This window comes from Choristoneura fumiferana, chromosome 12 (genome assembly GCF_025370935.1).
Source record: "Choristoneura fumiferana chromosome 12, NRCan_CFum_1, whole genome shotgun sequence".
Lineage (NCBI taxonomy): Eukaryota > Metazoa > Arthropoda > Insecta > Lepidoptera > Tortricidae > Choristoneura > Choristoneura fumiferana.
Genome location: NC_133483.1, coordinates 12,285,738 through 12,310,989, shown reverse-complemented (window position 1 = coordinate 12,310,989; position 25,252 = coordinate 12,285,738). Strand labels below are relative to the sequence as shown.

Sequence of the window (25,252 nt, the reverse complement as noted above, 5' to 3'; positions counted from 1 at the left end):
TTAGGTATAATTTAATTATGAAATCGTCCAACTCATGCCGCGTTTAAATCTATTTATAGGTTATTATAGTATAGAGAACTAAGAAACCATCCGTTAGTTTGTTCATTAGATTATGACTTTGCTGCCCTTATAGGGTGCGGTTTTACCGCGTTTTTATATGCCCGTTCAAGGGCAAAGCTTATTCGCGTTGGCTATGTCTATGACGCTCTTGCCTCATAGGTAGTGGGTAGTATAACGTTTCAGAAGCATTTACTTGATTATGTGACATCAGTCAAAAGTTCGGCAGTCAGCGGCATAAAAGCCAGCAAATGAGTTTATTTAGCTGAATCATACGGAGGTTTAAACAGGCGAGCCCACGTACATGACGATGGTTCACGCGGCATTCAAACCATTCCTAAATATATCTTGATTTTTATATTAAATCACATGTTCTGCTGGTCCCGTGAAAAGAAATTAGAAATCTGTTTCTACTTAAACAATAAGCTCGTTAATTACATTAACGAGCTGCTGCCGAAGACTTCGCCTCCAAAGAATACATTTACTCGTATAACTTGCGCGTACACTATCCGATTTAAAACTATATCTATAGAAAAAAAAAATTTTTTTTCACGCTTTTTAGTGTTAATAATCTAAGATACAATAGTTTAATGTCAACTGCTCGACACCTTTTACGAAAGATTGCTTTTTCTGATGCAGAGACGTTCATTATTGAGGAGTCCTGATGCTTCACCACCCGTTCCATTTTACCATATGCATTACGACGAGCATAAATTGCTTAGCAACTGTATTAAGTAATTGAAATTCAACCCGTGAAGTACTTGTTATTGAGTAGTAGCTCTGTTGGTCAAATGTGGTCTTCATCATCAGTTCCACTTCACCAAATTATGATTTTCAAGAGCAAATGCACGAGTTACTGCTAAATATATCCAAATTACCGTAATACGAGGCTACTTTGCCCCCCACTGGGTAACTATGCTCCAGTTCTGTATTTTGTTTAAATGTCTTGCAGGTCGAAGTCCCGGTACCAGATACACTTCCCAATAAAGTGGCAACACTGTACTTCAATTTTTGCTTCGATATTTTCTTTTCTTTTCCTGTCAGACGCCGTACAGTGATAAGACAGAGTGCAATGATAATGATGGGGTAAAAATACACCAAACGCCTCCTAGTATGAATTATGAATGAAATTAAATTCAGTAGCATAGTTACCCAAACGCCGGGTAACATTTGCTCCTAAATTAAAGTCTTAATATATATATTAAAACAACATTATTACGTAGTTTAAGCAAGCCAGCACGATAGTAGGGGTAGCATAATATTTTTTTAAATAAAACAAAGATTACGAAATTTGGAGCAAAAATTGATGCAAAGTAGCCTCGTTTTGCGGTACCATAGGTGTCCCTACAATATTTGAAGAGTTCCCTCGATTTCGTTAAGATCCGATCATCAGATCCTAATTTGGTGCTTAAGGGACCTAATTGAAGGCATTCCTAGACGAACGCAAAAAAAAAATCAAATCGGTTCATAAATGACGGAGTTCTAACAAACAAAAAAACAAAATACAACCAAATAGATAACCTCCTCCTTTTTTTTGAAGTCGGTTAAAAATGCCGTCATGATCGGTTGTGTACTTTAAGCGTGAAAGGGTAACAAACAACTAGGTATCAAACAAACATAGGCACTTTCACATTTATTATAATTTAATTATTTATTTCATTTTAATTGTTACCTAGTTATTGTTAGTAAATTATAACTTTTATATTCTAAACTTTGTTGTATTTTAATGATACTTTTACTTACTATATTTTTGCTTTAATGATCCCTATTGGAGAACGAATTTTATTTTAATTGTTGTTTTCATTTCATATCTTGACATTTTTAGTATTTTTTAATATTAAACTTATAAATACCTTTACCTTTGACAACTTTAATATAAATTCTTGTAACTTAGTCTTGACATTTATACGTGCAAAAAGCCTTCGTCAGGTCGTAAGTAAGACCTTAAATAAGCACAACTTCCAGTAGAAAAGGTTATGTAAATTTCTTAAAAGTCTTAACGATTTACTTTTCTTCTTAAAAATAATTGCAGTTTTATTGCGAACAAAGCCGACCCTTGAAGGCTTTAAGGGATTAAGGGCACCGAAAAAAGATAGCACTTAAGCCTCTACAGATCAGTAAAAATACTGTCATCCATCAGTCCTTGATAGTCTTTAATTGAGTCCACTAAGTAGTAATTGCTATGAAGCTTTTTTCCGCAGACAGATATTTAATAAAGAAATATTTTTTAATGAAATTAGACATTGCTACAATTAAAAATTTAAATTATGATGTTTACAGATTAAGAACAAAAAACTGACTACGTTCTATTCATCACAGCGAACAGAGGGTTCCATAAACATGATTTACCTATCTAGAAAAGGAGAATTAGAGTTCCCTATTATATACTTGCGTTGGAAGCCTTTCATTCTGGCCAAATTTCACGATTCTCGTTAACGTGAGGGGGAGATGGAGGGTACTAGTAAAGTTGTGTAATTACTGGCAGTAAGTAACAAAATATGCTACATATTTAAATGGCTACCTATATTTTTGGTTGCATATACTTTTTATAGCTCCGTGTTACAGAGTCCGTTAAAATATTTAATACTAATTTCAGCTTTGTACTTCCAACGTTTTCTGAAAAAAAAAATGGTATTGAAAACAGGCTGATAGTGATAATCAACTGTTTCATACATTTGTTGTATAAAGTAGCACAACCTATCGATGAGTAGATTAGATACATACGCTGAATACTCGTAAATAATAGAGCTTGAGTCCCGCACATTGCATTTAACATTGCGTACACGTATTAAAGTACGCGTCAAAAATAATATTTCCATCGTTTGTAAAGAATAATGGTGAAATTACAAAAACAAACAAAAATAAACTCGCACATTTTATTATTTCGTTTGTTAATTGCGTGTTTATTTGTTGTTGAATAATAAAGTTTAAATATAAAAATCTTTATACGTGTTGAGAAAGTACGAGCGTACTTAACCATAATCTAAAAGTTGTCGCTAAAAGTACGTATTGAATGTTTTGAGCCTATGGTGGCAAGTAGTCCCTTCTTATTTACGTTTGATTTTAACAAACTTTAAGGGTGAAACCAGACGAGCGTAATTTTTTGAAAATATGTAGACTCATTTTGAGTCGCCGTGTGGCACAAACTGGACTTTTGTATGAAACCGAATGCAGCAGAAATTACGCGACCGAATATACGCGGCTCACGGCTTAAAAAATTACTCTCATCTGGTTTCACCTTTATTTAACTAACAACGTTCGTATGTTAGTTTTATTTACGTAGTGTAATAATTTGAAAACCCATTTTCGAGCCATTACTGGTACAGTCACCTGCATTAATATCTGCCACAGCGGAGCGTGCAAAAATATCTGACACGTCCTACCGGCCCTAGAAATAGAGTCGCATCAGATATTTATGCACGCTTGTTGTGTCAGATACTGGTGCTGGTGACTGTACGAGTATTAATTTGAAATTTTGTACACGTAACTTAAGTTAGTTACTCCGGTAACAATACGATAGTATTGTAGTATATAATAGTAATATGGCGTGGGCGTGTGCGTATGCGTGTGCATGTGCGTGTGCGTGTGCGTGTGTGTGTGTGTGAGTTTTGTGTCATTATAGCTCACAAGCAATAGGATTAATAGTGTAATATAAGGCGATAGTACGGGAGGTGTTCAATGAGACGATAGCTGTAGTTGTGCGTAAAGAGAACCTCCTTATTAAATCAAACTTAGGTTATATACACTATGATTGTCGCTGATACAAGCAATATGCGTTTATGTAGCAGTAAACTATTGTGTTCTGCTAAACACTGAAAGTGGCTAATTGCCATACTACAATAGAATGCCTGTTTGAATAATAATAATGTTGAGATATTACGCAATATCTACAAGCCGTCGAATTAGTACGTGCTGACAAGGTACTGACGCTAACTTTCAAGTTATAAGATGACAGGTGCACAGTTTAAGTCAATTGTTCACTCAGCAACGAGTCCCGAAACATATCGAGCTAAACTCGATTTAAGACGTGTGTTATGCGGTACAATACGATACGAGTATCATTTAATATGATATGAGTGAGTATCATGGTAGTTTCATGTTCAAAACAGCAACGACTCCGTTTATTCTACTAGTGATTCTTTCTTACAGTTGATTCAATACAATATGAACTTACTTTTGTTTTATTCCACTGTCGTAGCGTAAATTAAATAAGCATTTCCGTGTCTGCTTGGTTCCTCAACCCCAGAAAATAGCAATATGAAACTATTTTTATGACAGCTAAATACAAAATTGCATACCGCTGCTTTAATTTAATAGTAACACAACTAAAAAAATATATATATAGTCAACGTTTATATATATATACATTGACTGCAACAGTCCTATTAATTAAGGATTAGTAGTTAATTAATGAAATGTACGTGTATTTTTTTATTGAAATAAACAGCTTTTAATTTTTATTTTTTTTTTCAAAATTTAGCGGCAGTACAGTCAGCAACAAAGATATGAATACAGCCAAAGTGCAAAACATATGTATACACAACCGTAATGTTCAGGCAATAAAGCCCTGTATACATATTTTTGGCACTTCAAACGTATGCATATTTTTGTTGCTGACTGTATATTTTGAAATATGTCTATATTCAATTAAAGTTCAATTTTAACGCTTCCTTTATTTTGGATTGTGTCACTATCAAGTTATCAAGCAACTAACTAACAACGAACTATATCCTTTCGACGGACATTATACCATAAACGGAAAATACCAACTGTACGTAAAATACCAAATACTGATAATACCACTTCCGTAAAACGCCAACTTCGTAAAATACCACAATTCATCCATCTGTTGTAGTTACAACCGCTCACCTAAACGCTTAGGTAATACCATTTAAGTACGGAGAATACCAACTATCACTGTACGATCATACCCAGAATACCATCTGGTCTTCAGACCTGTTTTTCCAATCCGATCAACTAAACCGATCAAGCAGTTGTTCAGAATGGAACTTTTATCTTATTTTGTACAATAAAGAGTTTGTTCCTACATGGGTACGTACCTAATCAAAAGACTCTTTGCTTTCAAGTAAAATGGAAAAACTGATTCTGAAATCATAAGTAGTTTACTTGGAAATACCTAAAAGAAATCAGCAGATACGTTTGTAACTTTTGGCAAACTATTGAAGTACTCGTAGCTACTTACAATTAAAATATTTTTGTTACAGCACCACGAGTTCTACTCAAGATGATGAAGCCGACTGGACGAAAAATTTTTTGATTGCGGAATATTTAGGACAAAATGACACGAACAGTACTGTGGGTAAGTAAGTAAAAACGAAAAAAATTACTATCTCACATCAAAAACTTGACACTCGTTTGTTTAACGAAAAGTTGATAGAAAACTGTCGATGTGTAGGTACTTAACTAAGTTTTTGTCCTAAGGATACATCAGTTTTTTATACCCAGAGTTTTGTCTTAATTTGGTTTATTATGTAGCCTATAAAATATCCCAATGCTGGGCAAAGGCCTTACCTTTTCTCCGTAATTAATTTTCATTAACAGAAAGTTAAATTTTATTTCTTAAAACTTTTGTGTTCGGTTCGTAGCTGTTCGGCTTAGACAAATATTAAGGGAGAGCATATATTATGAAGTCATTATATTTATTATGTATATAGTCTATAGTGTATTCAGCATAATTACGCAGTTTACGAGCATGAGAAGTGAAATCGTTAGTAGATTGTATAACAAGTGCGAGAGACGTTTATATATATCTATCCGAGCCGCAGGTAAGATTTATTATTAGTTAAGTCGATAGTAAAATACTCATTTTACTGTGCTTTTCACTTTGATTGCAAGGTAATTTAAAGCAATAGTGCAAATAAATGTTAAGGTATTATGTAGGTTTAATTTTGCATGTATATGTATAATTGTATATGCAGCCACAAACAGCATATAACGAAGTTTACAATAATGACAAGGGGTAACTAAATTATAATTGCCATTGTACGATTGTTTATTTAGTACCTTAGTCGGAGGTAGCTATTTAGCTTCATGTTTGTTATCGATATAAACTAACAAACTACAAATTACCTACCGTTTAACTTTCTCGGGGTCACAAGCGATTTTGTGACCATTATCGTCTCTTCTTACTTAATGTGGAAGGAAATGGATATATATAGTCCTCCTTGCCGTATCCGGCGACAGCAAATCCGTCAATTGTCCTTGTCCGGGTTGTGGAAAGCTCGGATGTGGCTCGCAAACCCAACTTAGTCCGGTAAATTCGATCACATGGAGCGTAGTGAAGTTGTCCGGAACTGTTGTGTGTAAGTGTAGGAGGGCCTTGGTCGTATCTTACGCATTTGACGCTTAGCATCCAGGTCCTCCAGAAACATCCGTTCAAAACGTTTGACACTATTGCCAACAGTAGAGCGCCACTCTGTTCTCTGCAGTGCAGGTTCCTCCCGACGATCACAAGGTATACCGCAAGCTGTAAGGTGGCGTTTGAGGACATCTCTATAGCGCAGAAATTGGCCTCGCCGCTTCCGCTTTCCGCACGAGAGTTCCGAGTAGAACACTGCCTTTGGCAATCTAACATCGTCCATGCGTAAAACAAACACACGCATATTTTGCATAAGCTTTACTATCATAAGGTCGCGGGTGAGCAAGAAAATTCTTTTAGTTCATTTATTTAGTTATGTTTTTTGTGGGGAAACTTTTCAAGAGAGATTAATGAATAGCATTACCAAGGTTTACGGATGTGTCAAGTTATTTTTAAAAGAGTGCTGTCTACAGCGGCAAACTAAGTTTTAAAATCACTAGGTAGCAAAATTTAAAAAGAAGTTGAAATTGATTACAGATTTTAGGGATAAGCGTCAATTGATTATCGTGTAAACTGTAGTATTTTTTGTTTAATATTGTGTTTCTTTTATTTTATTTCATGACAATTTCTGTGATTTCATGTTTTTGGTTGACATAATTATTTTGTTTTATTTTTTATTATATTTTAGAACAACACTAAAACCTCAAAAAGTAATCTCTTGTAAATATACTCAGCAGCACAAAATTTGGCCCACTGCATACAAAATTACCTATTAATGCATACATTTGAGTGCCAGATTTTTTGCCGCTCAGTATATTTTCTTCGATATGCTCGGAAATGTCCGCCTAACTGTCGCAAATATAGTACCTACGCGAAGTTCTTCCTTATAGAATGCCAAAAATTAAAAAAAGAGTCACTTTGTATGAATTTCCATTACTGTGTAGTTTTTTTACTTTTTAAATGCACGTTGTGACTAGGATAAGTCAATCCAAACATCCAAATATTCGTGTGAAGATCAAATTCATTCTACTGTTTTTTTTTTTAATCCTAGACTGAGATTTAATTTAAAAAGAAACGGCGTGTTTAAAAATGTCTCAAACAGTTTCATTCTTTTTTTTAATATTTCGAGTTCAAGCGCAATTTAAATAGCGAAAAAAAAGGTAGCAAAAGGAAATTATCGAATTAAGTAAAAAGCGTTCAGTACCATTTTAAATAGTAATTTAGCTATAAAAAGCTTAATCGCATTTAAATTCATATTTTAGTTGATATAATACAATTTTATTTTTATAACGTTTTAAACTTTCGTGATTTTCACTCATAGTCAAAATACCACAAACGGGACTTATCTCGCTAAAACACACGTGTAATATTTACCTCGACGTTTCGTCGTTTTACAGTGGCAGTCTATTCGTAACCACGGCCATTGTAATGTGGTTGAAACGTCGAGGTAAATAATACAATTGAGTTTTAGCGTGATAAGTCCCGTTTGTGGTATTTTGACTATCATTTTATTTTTAATTAAATTATTATTTGTAATGAAATGGCATTATGAGTCGATTCCGTAACTATAAAAAAAAACAAGTATCGCGGGAAAGTAAACGGGCGAAAACTTTAACTTTAAAAACCGTGCCGAAGCATTTAATTTAATAGGTATTTTAACAATTTTGCTTTATTTCTTCGCATTATTGGAGAAAAGCACTATACAAGTATACATGCCTCAGCGGAAACGGCAATTCGTGGATTCGTATTTATTGATGGACTCAGCATTATATGCTTCGTCTGTCAAAATCTCATCTACGAATTGCTTTTTCCCGGCCTCGACAATAATGTACCTACTATTCATTCATTAATAATATACGTAAAATAATACGTAAATCAATCAATAAGCAAATTTTTATTACATCGTACTTGATTTCACATTTTGATTGTATTTTAGCGACCTTTTACTGTCATGCTTTTGATATTCTGTTATTAAATGGTGTGTGCTTGTGTTTTTGTAAATTATCAGTGCGCTTCCTAAATTTGGTAGTGTTTTTCCAAAAATAAGTCGAACCAGTGTATCTCTCCAATTTAAAATAATGTTGGGTAAATCTAGAGCCATAAAAGATGCAATAAATTGCTAAATCCCCAGTAATTTTTCGTAGTTGCTTGGATTTTTACCGGGAAGCGGGAGCGCTCACGCGTTTTCCAGCTTACTTACTTTAATTTACGTGGGAGCAGAATATTTGTATTAAAAAAAATACCAGAAACTGATTTAAACTAAAAAAAAACATTGAACATGCTTAATAATAATGAATATTTAAACACTTATTTCAGGTTCTAACCATAATTACATTGCATATTTTACAAAATCGGTCAATCCATCCATTGTTACAGAAACTTTGTACGACGTGCCGACGGGCATGATAGTGCTGCTCTCGTTCCTCTACGGGACGATATCGGTACTTGCGGTCGTCGGCAACTTCCTGGTGATGTGGGTGGTTGCCACGTCCCGTCGCATGCAGAGCGTCACCAACTGCTATATAGCAAACCTAGCGTTGGCTGACATCGTCATAGGGCTGTTTGCTGTGCCATTTCAGGTAAGCGCAGGGTATAAATAACTTGCAGTGTTACCATACTGTCGATTACACAATCCATAAGTAGTTTCAGTAACAAAAAGCCACATCTATCGATAGTATCGATACTATCCGGGTAAGGCCGCCAACTTTGGCACTTTTCTATGACGTCTAAAATACAGTTTTTTTTGTAAACTTATTTATTATAATATACATGTGATTATTATCTACCATGGCTACACCACAAGTCAACGTTGAATAATCAATGCACATAGTGAAATACTATGTATTTTATTTATCAAATAATGAAGAACATTTTTGTATAATAAAATCGTCATGTTTTTGGTACCCTGTGCAATTTGAGGATATTTTTTTTAAACAGCCTATGTACTAACTAGTTAGTAGCCAATTATTTAGATCTAATTAATAAAGTTCTTTTACAAGTTTTATAATTATATGATAACGTACTTTTGCGCAACTTAGTTTGCGCAACCTTATTCATTGTTTTGATTTATCAGTAATTATACTAACACTAACTAGCCGTTAATTGGTTGATGCCTCTACGCCTGGCACAAGAATTATGCTTTCTGGTCCCTGTAGGCTGACAACGTGTCTGCAATACACTATAGCGTTGCAGGAGACCTACTTGTTCGTTTGCAACTTTATTTAATAAAAAAAAAAATCATGGTCAACTACTTTCACATCTCGCTGGCTCCATGTTGATTGGCGGTCTTTTATTATAAAGTAATATAAAAACAAATATAAAAAAAAAACGATTGACTACCTATTGGCAATCCAGTTGGCTGCCGCCGACCTTTCTCATAGTGATCTTGTATTTAAAATACCACCTCTGAATAAATTATATGCGACATGAGTATTTAAAAAGAATAGGCTCAACACGAAAACAAAATATTCGTCCTATTTGACATTTAAACGAACCTCCACATATTATTTATCCATGGAATATTAAGAAGCCCGTCAATGCGTTTATATTTTCTTTTCACTTGAAATACAAAGTAAAAATACCTCATAATGTTGAAATCCGTCCAGCCGCTTAGGCTACAGCGGGGATCAAAGAAATGGACATACATACCGACATACATACATACATACATACATACATACGCTCGAAAAACATAACCCTCCTTCGGGCAGTCGGGTAATAAAGATCGATCGTTAAGTTTGTGAAACTTCTGATAGGCACGCTTTTTACCCGACTGCGAAGGGAAGAAGGGTTATGTGTTTGGCGCGTATGTATGTATGTATATTCCTATGTCCTCTCGTAACTACTCAATGCCTGAACCGATTTTGATAAATGAACGTCATTGGATTTGTCTTGATGACGCAAGTGAGACTGGGTACATGAAGTTCTTAAAAAATCAAAATGGCGGATTTTTGGCGCCAAACTGTAAGTATTCAAAAAATGATTTTTATTCAAAAACTATCGAGTGGGGTATCAAATGAAAGCTTATAATTAGCCCATTCTAAATATATATGGTTTATAATCGTTTTTATATACCATTTTCACAGAAAAGTGGGAAATAAAATAATAACATTGACGACGGATGGCTAAGTGGTTAGAGCACCTGACTACGAAGCTTGAGGTCCTGGGTTCGAATCCGGCCGGGGCAGATATTTGTGTGAATAACACGAATGTTTGTTCTCGGGTCTTGGATGTTTAATATGTATTTAAGTATGTATGTATCTATATAAGTATGTTTATCCGTTGCCTAGTATCCATAGTACAAGCTTTGCTTAGTTTGGGACTAGGTCAATTGGTGTCAAGTGTCCCATGATATTTATTTATTTTTAATAAATTAAAAAAATCAAAAAACCCGACTGCCTTAAAAATACTAAAAAGAAGAAAACAAGTCTAGTGGGCTAGAACTTTGTTAAGTAGCTAACTTAAAGTTCAACAGTCGGGAGCCATTTAAATAGTGACGCTCAAAAATTATTACCTAATGGGTCCCGACTGTTGAACTTTAAGTTAGCTACTTAACAAAGTTCTAGCCCACTAGACTTGTTTTCTTCTTTTTAGTATTTTTAAGGCAATCGGGTTTTTTTTACATATTCTTTCATCAGACCTGTTTTTCTACTAGATTTACCATAAGAAATGTGTTGGTTTCTGTTTTCCTTATATTCAATTTCATTCAACTTCACCTGTCCCCATTGGACGGTAATCAAATCTTGAAAGTCAATTTTGAGCCCCACTTCCCGTTATTGGATTCGGTTGGTTAAGATTTCAGACACGTAATCCGAGGACTGTATAAAGTTTATTTAACTTATTGAGTGCTATAAAGAAGCAGCGGGGGTCAGAAAGAAGATACATTTTAACTGCAAGTGTTGTATTGTACATATTTATTAGAATCGAAGTACATAATCAATAAGTATTTGTAGCTAAGTAAACGGTGATATCTGAAATTCACAAATTGATTGATGATTGATAAATTGATCGCAGTTCAAAATATTTATACGGCGTAACGATTCGACGAAAAATTATGATTATGAAAAACTTGAGTCTAATTAAACAAATTGACATACTCGTATTTCAAAATAATGTTACATCACTTTGTATCCATGAAGAGCAAAATCCATACCAATATTATAAATGCGAAAGTGTGTGAGTTTGTATGTTTGTCCGTCTTTAACGTGGAAACGGAGTGGGGGATCAACGTGATTTTTGGCATAGATATAGTTTATGGGCCAGAGAGTGACATAGGCTACTTTATATCCCGAAAAAATGCACAGTTTCCGAGGGAACAGCGCGCGATAGCCGAATTCCAGTCGGGCGAAGCCGCGGAAAAAAGCTAGTTTATTATAAAACCACGATAAGAATAGGGTCGGTTATAAAGTCATTTCGTATCTATTTAACGTAAGTATATAAAACAACAACAACTGTCAGCTCCATTCCTAGTCTCTAATAGGATCTAATAATACTCCAATCTTCTTCTTGTCTTTGTAGCACCATACAAAACGCCTAATTCAAAATGATGAAAAAGATTGTTCAATGAACATAGTTACCCAAACCACAACCCAAAATATTTTTTGTGATTCACGTGCATTGCATATAAAGACTTAGGTAAATGGACCTGGCAACCAAAACCTAAGGTGATTTATAGACTCCCCTTAAGCAGCTTTAACAAAACAAAGGAGTCACGAGAGGTAAAGAAAAGCTTAATGTTGTAGGTAATGTTATATTATTAAATTCTTCCCTAAAGAATTTAGGTCTCGCTGGTGTTAAGACACTAATCCGTATATTTATGTGTGCTTTGCCGCGCCTCGCCTATACAACTTAAAGGGCAAGGCGTTTCATAAGGGTTTTATGAAAGGTAGCGGGGAATGTAATAATATGAAAATGGTTAAGTGATTGAATACCTAAGTCACAATCTGGGATCTAATATTAAAATGAAATAACTAAGTATGCGTGGGCTTCAGCAACAGAGAAATTATAGTCATTTGAAAAACTACGGTGGCATTCAGTGCTCTACTTGGATGTTCATATCATATTACAAGGACTTCTGGGACCGAATCAAGCAAAGTAAACTTAGTAAACTTGTTACGCTGTGTGACGGGCGCAGGCTGAATATCAGCGCTGCAAGTTTCCTTTGCTCGCAGCTTATGCTGAGCCTGAGCCCATTGCCACCTGCTTATGTTTTTTTTTTATTTGATTGTGTAACCTGTCTTATTTTCTGTTGCAATTTATGTTTTTTTTGTAATATTGTTTAAATTACATCGTCGCGTATTTTGTATAATTAAGTCCCAAGAGCAGTAGATCGAACAAAAATAGAGAATATGCATGGAACATTTTTCTCTTGTATAATCTAACTTGAAGCCGTGGTGGCCTAGTGGTTTGACCTATCGCCTCTCAAGCAGAGGGGTCGTGGGTTCAAACCCCGGCTTGCACCTCTGAGTTTTTCGAAATTCATGTGCAGAATTACATTTATTTTGATATTTACCACGAGCTTTGCGGTGAAGGAAAACATCGTAAGGAGACCTGCACAAACCTGCGAAGCAATTCAATGGTGCGTGTGAAGTTCCCGATCCGCAGTGGGCCCGCGTGGAAACTATGGCCCAAGCCCTCTTGGCTTTCCAGTTAGTTGATCTGTTAAATAATGAAATTTTTAGGGCTTAATAAACCACATTATGGTATAGGGGGCAAACGAGCAGGCGGATCGCCTGATGGTAAGCGATTACCGTCGCCCATGGACACCTGCAACACCAGAAGAGTCACAAGTGCGTTGCCGGCCTTTAAGGTAGGAGTACGCTCTTTTCTTGAAAACTTGAAGGTCATATCGGTCCGGGAATACCGCAGGCGATAGTTCATTCCAGAGTTTCGCTGTGCGAGGCAGAAAATTTCTGGAAAACGCACAGTAGAGGACCGCCAACCATCTAAATGGTGAGGATGGAAGTATTGTCGCGTAGGTCGGTGGCGAAAGGATGCGGCAGGGATCAACCCGAATTTTACCCCCATTAACCCCACCCCATTTAACCCTTAATTTGGCAAGGAATAAAAATATCGAAATAAGGTTAGAATTATAGTTTTTGGGGTAATTATGTTGTCATATACACGGTAAAAATAGTAAAAAAATCAAATGTCAATAGTTTTCAGAAAAACGTATGTCAAGTATGCTGGACGTTGCCAACTGGGCAGAGGACAGGACAATTGTTTCAATGTCTAGTATACTGGCCATTGCCAAAGATATGTAGTTTCCCGATTATTTGTTTTTAATCAAACAAAAGTATACAAAATGTAAAAATATTTATTAGAAAATCACTTTAAAGAATCTACAGACTTACAATTGTTACATTCAGCTTATTTTAAAATTTTCTGTCGAGAAAAAATACAAAAAATTTAAAATATTAACAATTTTCTGACAATCAAGACTGATAAACAAGTACTTATCACTAACATGAGATCATTTTTATACTAAACCTATAAATCTTCTTCTATACTTTTTGAACCAAGTCAAAAGTCAGTCTTTTAAAATGAGCACAATGGACAAATCTTTTATTTAAGTACAATAGCGGAATGATAATAAATTTAGTATACTTCTACTTTGAAAATAATCATAGGTACTCTCAATGGAAATAATTGAAAAAAAAAGACGCCTTCATTGCCAATAAAAAGTCTAAGTAACTTATCATACCGCTCTTGTAATTAATAACAAAGACTACATTACTTTCAAGAACAAACCGGCTTCCGAAAAGGCTATAGTACCGTAGACCACATACATGCGTTGCGGTAGGTTATACAGAAGACCGAAGAGTATAACCTCCCCTTTGCCTTGCATTTGTGGACTACGTGAAAGCCTTCGATTCGATCGAGACTTGCCGTGCCAAGTTGACTACCGGTATATCGAAGTGTTGAAGTGTCTGTACGAAAACGCCACTATGTCCGTCCGACTACAGGACCAGAGCACGAAGCCTATTCCTCTGCAGCGGGGAGTCAGACAAGGAGATGTGATCTCTCCGAAACTGTTCACCGCTGCATTGGAGGATGCTTTTAAGGTTTTGGACTGGAAAGAACGAGGCATCAACATTAATGGCAAGTACTTCACTCACCTGCGATTCGCCGACGATATTGTAGTCATGGCTAGACCATGGCTAGTCATGTAGACCATGGAGGACCTCAGTGCTATGCTCGCTGACCTCAGCAAAGTTTCCGACCGAGTTGGCCTGAGAATGAACATGGGCAAGACAAAAGTCATGTCTAATGTCCATGTTGTGCCAACTCCCGTAATAGTCGGAGGCTCTGCGCTCGAAATTGTTGACGAGTATGTATACCTAGGACAAACGGTCCAGTTAGGTAGGTCCAACTTCGAGAAAGAGATCACTCGTCGAATCCGACTCGGCTAAGCAGCGTTCGGGAGGCTTCGCAGTGTCTTTTCATCCAAATTACCGCAGTATTTGAAGTCAAAAGTCTTTGACCAGTGTGTGTTGCCAGTGATGACATACGGATCTGAGACGTGGGCGCTAACGATGGGCCTCATGAGGAAGCTCAAATTCACTCAAAGGGCTATGGAGAGGGCTATGCTCGGGGTTTCTCTGCGGGATAGAATCAGAAATGATGATATCCGCAGTAGAACTAAGGTTACCGACATAGCCCGAAGAATTACGAAACTGAAGTGGCAATGGGCGGGGCACATTGCTCGCAGGACTGATGGCCGATGGGGTCAAAAGGTTCTCGAATGGCAGGTGTTCAAAGTCAAAGTCAATGTCAAAATATCTTTATTCAATTTAGGCTAGAACAAGCACTTATGAATGTCAAAAAAAAACCTACCACCGGTTCGGAAAAACCTCTATTGAGAAGAATCCGGCAAGAAATTCAACGAGGTATTTTTTTTTATTAACACATGTGATGCGGAAGGTTTAGCAGGAGATGCCAATAATGGAATAGACGACAGACTGGGTATATTCTCGTAATTTATTTCCCCATTAAGTGGTATAACCTCTCGTATTATAGGTGATAGAAGATTTACTTCACAGTTATTACTTTGGTTTGTATCTATATCTTTGTCAGAATCTTCTCCAAGTAAATTGAGTCATTCCAATGAGGAATTAATAGTAGAAGCGTATATCTTTGTCAGAATCTTCTCCAAGTAAATTGAGTCATTCCAATGAGGAATTAATAGTAGGTAGAAGCGTCTGGAGAAGTGCTATTTCTTCTCAACTGTGTTATTTCTACGATTTAATAATTAATTACCCATTTCTATAACCACAAAACTTACAGGTAACTTTTTCGGTCATTTCAAAGCCAAAAATTTCAAAAATGGCAACCGATTTTGAAATCTTGCTAAGAATGACCGCTAGAAAACTTGTTTTCAAATTAAAAAAAAAACACATTCAATCAGTACACATCGGTTCACTCGTTTAAGAGCTACGTTGCCATAGACAGACAGACAAGACCTACACACAGACACACACATACACACATATACCGGTTAAACTTATAAAAGTAGTTTTTATTTCACTTTACTCATATTTGGCAAAGTGTATTATAATGGACATGACAGAAGTTTTAAAAAAACTACATCATTGGCATTGGGAAGTATGCTGGACATAGCAAAAGCAAGTTAAAACGTTGTGCAGTTGGCAACGGGAAGAATGCTGGACGTAGCAAAAGCAAGTTAAAACGTTGCGTAGTTGGCAACGGGAAGTATAATGGACGTTATACTTTGCAAACGTTAAACACACAAACAGAACGTGTTCTTAATGTCAACTATAGTGAAATATGTTTTTTAATTATTACTTAATATCACAATGGCAATAACTCATAACAATTTCATACAAAACCAAGAAAAAAAACCATTTGTCGGGAGCCCGCTAGACGCGACCTTCCTCCTCTGCATCTTGGCGGCCACAGACGAACACTTGGCGTTCCCACCGGCTTGATAAATTTTTTGGTGAAATAATATTAGCATTTAATTAATTTATGCTACTTAAAAAAAAACTCCATGTTTTAATATTACGTGTAGATTTATTTTTTTAGAATGTCCAGTATTCTTCTCGGTGCCAAATTAAGGGTATTGTTTTAAGAATACTATAGCGTTGCCTAGTGTCCACAGGTACAAGCTTTGCTTAGTTTGATACTAGGTCAATTGGTGTCAAGTGTCCCATGATATTTATTATTATATTATTATTTACTATTGTAATCATTGATTTATGTCGCTTTCTTAAATGATGGTGACAGCCCCATCAAAGTTCATAAAGGTAATTCAGCTTTAGCCTTTGATTAAGATAGAGCGAGATTGACACCACTTCTGCGCCACGCGTCTCTCATAAAGCACCATGAAAATTTTATTTTGCACTGGAAACTAGGAAATGGCACCCCTTGCCATCTAGCGCCTAGAAACCCTCCTCTTACTCTACCCCTAGGCCGTCCCTGGTTATTTTCATACTTCTAACAATGTCTTATTGATTGCTTATACCATTTAAGTACAGTGAACTTACTTACATTCATTTCACATTTATTACCTACCATATATGGGGTAGATTTGGGTTTGACAACTTGTGCGTGATAATGAATTTTAAATTGAATATGCTAAAATAACTATGGTGTATGAAACCTTCCCGGACCAGAAGAAGAATTAGTTATTACCACATAGGTAAGATAACTAACTAAGCCCTAAATATTATACTTGTCTTTAAAAAAATTGGCAAGTTAGTACTCTTCTTGTTATAGCAATGACCATGGATTAGTGAGTACTATCCTTATTATCTTTTGACCTTTGGCACTATTTGGCACGACCCATTTTTGTAAAGCAATGAATGTTTGTCTACGGCGAATAAAAGACACGTTTGTGACACCGTGTGGCCCCGAATTGAACAAAAGCAATGCCTGGCTATTTAAAGCTTGTTTTGTTAATACAAAACGTAGTTTACGCTATCAATATACGGCACGTGTTGTCAGAAGGAGGTACATACGTACGTAATTATATATACTTAAGCTTTAAATAAATAAAACAAAAATACATGAGTATCACGGCACACTTGACAACAATTGACTTAGTCCCAAAGTAAACAAAGCTTGTGTTATGAATACTAGACAACAGATAAACATTCTTAAATATTACACATACTTAAACACATATTAAACACTCAAGACTCAAGGACTAATATTCGTATTCGTCATAAAAATATTTGCCCAGACCGGGGATCGAACCCAGGACCTCAAGCTTCGCAGTCAGGTTCTCTAATCACTGGGCTATCCGGTCGTCAAGTCAAAAGCCAAAGTTAAAAGGAAAGTCTTATCCATATTGTAAGTAAATTCTAATATGGCGTTACGGTGTTACGTTCTTACTCAGTTCATTATGGTCACCAGGATCTTCAAAATAAAACATAGGGTTCCTTTGAGCGGTTGTGAATGTACTTGGGTCAATATTCAGCGTTTTAACCTCTTCACCGCCACAAAACAAACGAAATAACGCGCTCTGTACGCCAGAGAAAAATCAGCGACAAATCAATTTGATTTATAATTCCATTGTACAAGGATTAATTTCGAGTTGAATGATGGTCATATATAGATGACCGTGGCATGTGAAGCATTCCATTAGCTGTCACGACTAGATGACTGGGGCGATGAAGAGGTCAAAGCTTTTTTGGTAGTAGGTATCCTTTAACAGAAGTGATGAGGCTCAGAGTAAACTTTGTTGGAAAACAAAAATAAGTCAGAAATGAGGCATCAAACCGCTCGATTCACCCATAAGTTTAATGTTACTTGTAAATAAAATTGGGTAGAATCTTGAGTAAAACTAACGTATGTATTCTCCAACAGTTTCAAGCCGCGCTGCTGCAGCGATGGCTTCTGCCGCACTTCATGTGCCCCTTCTGCCCGTTCGTGCAGGCGCTGAGCGTCAATGTGAGCGTCTTCACGCTGACAGCCATTGCCATCGACCGCCACCGAGCCATCATCACGCCCCTAAGGTACACTACGAGCAATACAGTTTTTACCATAAGGGTACACGGGGCCTATGCCCAGGGCATGTATAAGTAATAAAGACTGATTACTACAATCAAGGCAGAGTGAGATTATAATACATGTTTAGAAAAACATAATCCATATCGCTGAGATACCGTCATAGGTTGTTAAAAACTCATTGACCCACTCGCTTACACTTATCAAATCACAGAATCCTAAACACCATTAGGTACAGTGGTATAGCAAATATGGTTATGTTTTTTGTTCCCGTAGTCATTTCTAACATCTCCAAAGATTGTATATAAGATAAGATTTATGTACAATTTCACTTTTTCCTTATACTACTATCAAAAGTTCGTTACATCTCGTTTGCACAAGTGTATCATTCAGGTTGACACTTTTCAATCAAATGCAAAGGTAGAAAAGAGGGGTTTCTTGGGTCACTTGTGGAGAATCACTAATGTACCGCAGCCATAAATAAGGGATCGCTAAGCCGACCCTACTTTGGACTTTGTTTTATAGCGCACTAACTAATTATTTACATATATTTATTACACATAAATAACTTTAAAGCATGACTAATAGTATTCTAAGCGCGGCTCTCTATTGAAGTAAGTTGCCCTTGCCCGATGAAATTAAAAGAGTGAGAATGAACAATCGAGAATGCCCATTTTTCAATACGCCAACGATGCATTTCGGTGGGAATTTCCGTCGACCACATGTATTTGAACTACTTCAATTCATAATTCACCATTTCGTTTGTGGAAAAGCATGTTGCTAATTCATTCTTGTAACGTTGATGAATCCTTCATTGTGGATACATTTTGTATTTTCTTAATGTTATGTTTTTTCAAAGTCAAAGTCAAAGTCAAAGTCAAAATATCTTTATTCAATTTCGGCTATAACAAGCACTTATGAATGTCAAAAAAAATCTACCACCGGTTCGGAAAAACCTCTGCTGAGAAGAATCCGGCAAGAAACTCAACGAGGTATATATATATTTTTTTTTAAAACAGATTTACAATATTATTAAATGATGTGTATACATCACAAGTATTTAACACAACTTTATTTTTAACACAGTAGGTTCGCTATTTGAAGGGATCGTTTTAAACAAACAGTACATATTTAAGGATTATTCACCATTTGTTTCCGTAAAGTAAAACGTAAATTGGCAACATACAGGCTCACTGGTTTTAGTCAAAGAATCTAACGTGTGACAAAAAATAAAACGCAAGGCCTTATTCACTTAAATACCTACCATGTCTATGAAAGTTTCAAGAAAAGAGAAACTTTGTGCTTCATGGCTAGCAAATACTCTTGGCTGCGAGAGCAATACGACACCTCCTACGTATACTGGTACAAGTGCATAATCATAAATTTACAGGAGAGCTGTTCAAAGGTTCAAAAACCTGTAACTTTCTCATTTGGTGATATAACTTTTCAAAATTTTGCATTAGTTCCAAAGAAAATATTGGCTTTCTACCTGTATTCATGGAATTTTGAAATTTTTTATAGTTTTTGAGAAAATGGCAGATACACTACTATACGCGTATTTTACATCTTGTAGTTGTGCGGTATACTGAGCTAATTACCACTTGCTCCAGTATACGGCGTAATGCGTAGATTACTGATCTAACGATATTTTTATATTGTTTATGAATTTTTAGATGAAATACTTATATGGCTTGCAATGAACAATAAAAAAGATGCTCTTTTACCTTCATCTATTGATTTATAAACGTTTTTATCACTTGCATCATTATACGCTAACATTAGCATGCCACTTGTACCAATATACCGCTAGTAATGTTTTAAACGTGCTATACAAAATACAGAAATATACCTTTATAAAAAACCTCACTTGAAATATAAATGGTTTTATTAAGAAAAGTAATTGTATTAAGTGCTTTAAATTAATGGAAGCACATTCAATTGATTCGTATTCCTGTTCAAATGTGTACTCATATTTTATTGTGAAAGGTTCCTCATGTGATACATATATCGCATCGCACCCATTTGTATCCACATAACGGTTTAGCTTTTTGTGCCTCTTCAGGGTTCCGTACCCAAAGGGTATAAACGGAAACCCTACTACTTTATACTACTTCGCTGTCCGTCCGTTTGTCACCAGGCTGTATCTCATGAACCATGATAGTTAGACAGTTGAAATTTTCACAGATTATGTATAACTGTAGTCGATATAATATATATATAACAAAAAATAGATCAGAATAAATATTTAAGGTGGCCCCCATACAACAAATGTTTTTTTTTTACATTTTTTTGCTAATCCTAATGAAGTTGTATAGATGGTACGGAACCCTTCGTGCGCGAGTCTGATTGGCACTTTGCTTAAGACAAGCTTTGACATGAAATATTGAGTCAAAGTCAAAATATCTTTATTCAATTTAGATTGTAACAAGCACTTATGAATGTCAAAAAATTTACCACCGGTTCGTAAAAACCTCTGTTGAGAAGAGTCTGGCAATAAACCTAGGTATATTTTGTAAACAGATTTACAATCATATTTTAGTGATATCTATACATCACAAGTATTTAACACAACTACATATTTAAAACAGTTCTCAATTCGCTATTTGGAGTAAGCACTCGCCAATGCGGATCGGAATTATTTCCAATTTCCCTATCCATGATATAATCATTAATTTTAATAATACGCCTTATATATTAATGTCTTCTTGACAATAGATTTAAATTTTGTGTCTGTTTCTGAGTCTTGGGAAACTTCTATAACTTCATACGGTTTACCCGTTTTCGCCATATACATAGCCAGGTACCATTTCTTAGGTGTGTATAAAGAAATGTGTATAGGGTGTTATTAAAACCCTGTACTATACTTTAAACCACATTAGGGCTACTAATTACTAATATGGTCCAAGTAGAAAAATACTGTGATTCGAAAAAAAAAGTTTTGTATGGAAGTGGAGTCGCAAGAAGACTTCTAATTTCGATGTTTCCCACTTATATCGTATTAGTAATCAGTAGCCCTAATATGGGTTACAGTATAGTACAGGATTTTTTTTATCAACCTGTAGGTATATTGAAATTTACTGTTCTCATTTTAATTTACTGTTTTCTTTTTGTGGATGCTCAACTACCAAAATGCAATGTAATACTGCAATGTTATATTTCTAGCACGCGTACATGTAGGTATAGCCGAGGAAATTGAATCACGTACTGGTACTGGGGTGGAACCGTTGTACTACCAATGTTATGTTGACATCCATACATTTGCCAAAGAAATCATAGCGAAATAGATCACGAAAAGGTTTCACATTGGATTTAGTTTCCATGACTGTCTATGAGAAATACGGCTATTGTGGTCTTGCCAAACCAAAACATGTTTTTTTTATATATACTATCAAAATATGTGCTCGTAGAACAGTTTAAACGGTCCGCACGCAGCGACGGCTAGCGCGTACACTGAGGCAACTGCCAGTTACACTCGACTTCCCCGGCCCCGCGACAATATCGGTGCCGCGTATAGTGGTGCATGTCGGTTGCCTCAGTATACGTTGTACCGATTAGCAAAACGGTGTTAGATGCATTCATATACGTCACTTTATTTCCAAAACTAATAGGAATATCCGTCCAAATTTTTTGTGGTAGGTAAATAAGGAAATATTAATCACAAAAATGCAAAAAACTAAAAATCAGAAATTTGTCACTTGTACCAGTATACGTAGGAGGTATCGATTATAAGTCTCGCAATCCCAATGACAAACATAATTTTAAACTTGCAGTGTTTACTCAATGCCGCGAACGGTTTGTTCGTTAACGTATATATATGAATTTGAATTTGCTTCTAAAACTAGTAAGATGACTAGAATTAGACATAAGAGAGAAGACATTAAATGAACGACACTTTTGTGAGAGAGTCGTGAGATTTTTTTGTATGTAAATGTTTTTTCCTACTTTCATTACGCTTACTAAGTTTACATTAACGTAAGCACGGTTTGTTTTATTTTATCTGTAACTATGGTACTGCTTTGTGGCTAAGCAGAAAAAGTAGTCATAACCTGACACTTTTAAACTCTTAAAGGTTTTATTTTTGAACTATAATACTTAATTAATTTGCATGAATATATCCCTAGCCGGTCTTTCTTCATTATCTTGCCTCAGCAACTGCGTCGAGGGAGTGCCACTGATATTAATTAGGTAGAAAATATCGAAGTGCTTTTGCATGCACAGGTATACATATCTAGATGCCTTGCCTAGCGCCTTAAGCCATGGTGTTGGTCTGAAAAATTACACTACAATAATTTATCGAGATGGATAAGGAGAGGAATTCAGTATATAATATGAGTTAGAATGGTTTGTACTCGTTGGGCGACTGACGACCTTCGTTCAGGCTAAAGTATTGGATACATGCGTCTTCACAGAAAAAAGATCATGCTAGATCGATTGTTCGCCTAGCGAGATCCCCGAAATAAATAAGTACTTAAATAAAGAAATTCCTGTATATTTCTCATTTAAAGGTATAAGATACACACTTAAAATGTCGCATTTACGATTTTTGTAAATACATTTTCTGTCACGTGTTTTCTTAAACGACACAAACAAGCATCAAACTCATCAAACGTGAAAAAATTAAATTAAATTAAAACACACACACACACACAGTTACCCAATTCGATTATCAAATTTTACACATACTCGTACCTATCACTCTGTAAGAAAATCGACTGCTCGCGCTGATCTTGACTTGACTAAATGTAAGTACATTAAGAGTTTCTAAATTAGTTTGTTAAAATTAATTACTTCTAACTATACCAACAATTTGGGTAATCCAATTATCTGAGGTAGAAATTAGCGGTCTTGAAGTAGTCCTTTTGATGTACGTTACGCCTGAGTCAACTTTAATTAAGTTGTAAAGATTATAAATTAATGGGTATTTTCACATTACTCACCCTCACTCACTTACTCTTTTCACTTACGCTTTTGCAGTTTGGAAAATACGGCAGCTAACCGATGTGGCGACGGCACGGTTGGTGTATTTTGCTTACTTGAATAGCATCATTTCGTACGGCCTTATTTTATGGGGATCTGCTGCAGACATTGAGTCAATTTTTATCTTACAAAAGAGAGCAATTAGAGCAATTTATAATTTGAAGACGCGTGAATCTTTAAGATCTTTTTTTGAGGAAACAGATATCCTAACCCTGCCGTCGCTTTATGTTTTTGAAATAATCATGTATGTTAGGAAGAACATATGTGATTTTCCCACTAACGTCGATAAGCCAAAGGCTACTAGAAACACAGGGAAGCTTAAAGTTCCATCTTACAGACTGGCTAAAACCAAAAAGTCTTTTCTGGGAAATTGCATACGTTTTTATAATAAAATTCCAAAAAATATTATAAATGAAACGGATACAAAATTCAGATCTATTGTCAAGAAGACATTAATATCAAAGGCGTTTTATAAAGTTAATGATTATATCATGGACAGGGATATTTCGAAATAAATCCGATCCGCATTAGCGATCCCTTCAAACAAACCTACTGTGTTAAAAATAAAGTTGTGTTAAATACTTGTGATGAATACATATCATTTAATAATATTGTAAACCTGTTTTAAAAAAAATATATATATACCTCGTTGAGTTTCTTGCCGGATTCTTCTCAGCAGAGGTTTTTCCGAACCGGTGGTAGATTTTTTTTGACATTCGTAGGTGCTTGTTGTGGCCTAAATTAAATAAAGATATTTTGACTTTGACTTTGACTTTGACTCACGTCTTAAATCGAGTTTAGCCCAACAACATGTTTCGGGCTAATCCGTAGCCCTTCTTCTTCGGAGCAACGCGACTCGGCGGCTGCTGCAACACACGCACTGCGCACCGCCGCTCTGCTCGCAAGACTACCCGACGAAACTAACCTAATCCTAAACCATGTCGGGCTAAACTCGATTTAAGACGTGAGTTTTTCGGTTCAATATAGTCAAAGTCAAAGTCAGTGCTTCAATTTGGTATCAGAGTAATTCGTCTCAGTCGTTTTTCTTTCAATTCCTATTTCTTTTTATTCTGTATTCGTCACTCATTCTTTATCCGTCTTGTTCGCTATCTGTCCCAATCTTTCTAAGTTCAATGCTGTAACTTGTCTTATTCGTTTTTCGTCACGGTCATCCTTGGACTCAATTTTTCATTCTTCCCTTTCGATTTTTATCTCATTCTCTTATTCGCCTCAATTTTTTCGCTACGTTCAATGCTGGTCACATTCGTAATTACTAGTTTCTTTCGTTTTCAGTCCAATTCTAAGTTCGTCTTATTCGTTTTTCGTTCAGTTCTTATTTCGTCTCTTTCTGTATTCTTCACTCATTCTTTATTCGCCTTGTGTGGATGTGTAAACATCATAAAGAAAATTCACCTAGTAGGTAACGGCGCCTATTACCGTGGTACTTAAGGAAGTTTTCAAATGAGTCCCAAAAATTAAGGGTATTAAAGCTCCTTAACAAACGAGAATATTTTTTTTATTTAAGAGCGTTTATTGAACTTTCAGTGTCTTAACTTTTTGGGCTCGTTTTAGTTATTAGTATTTAATAAAATAATTATTGAAATCAAAATACCCAAATCTTCTATTACCGTGGTAATGGACAGGCTGTGATTCCATTACCGCGAATTGAGCTTCTATTACCGAAGGTATAAAAAAACGGCAATTTTCTACCATCGGTAAAAGGAACCCGACACATGTTTTGGAACTTAATACCGAGGGATTAAAAAGGGTAATGGCTTTGGTTCTGTATAATAAATTGTACATCAAATATTTATTGAGAAAATTTAAATAAAAAACTAAAGTATGATTCGAATAGTGTATCCAGCCCATTGTATTTTATTATGCTTATGCACCAGTTATAGTTTGATGTATGCATGCTGAGTAAAAGTC

At 35.6% G+C, this 25,252-nt stretch overlaps 1 protein-coding gene across 2 annotated transcripts in view; it reads left to right on the top strand.

The window, feature by feature from the left end:
- LOC141433356 (RYamide receptor-like) overlaps window positions 1–25,252 on the top strand; it is a 56,073-nt gene that overhangs the window by 6,633 nt on the left and 24,188 nt on the right. For both annotated transcript variants that reach the window (XM_074095354.1, XM_074095355.1), the window contains exons 2-4: window positions 5,283–5,377; window positions 8,753–8,955; window positions 18,206–18,354. In XM_074095354.1, the coding sequence (XP_073951455.1) occupies window positions 5,283–5,377; window positions 8,753–8,955; window positions 18,206–18,354 (447 nt within the window). The remainder of the gene's footprint in view (window positions 1–5,282; window positions 5,378–8,752; window positions 8,956–18,205; window positions 18,355–25,252) is intronic.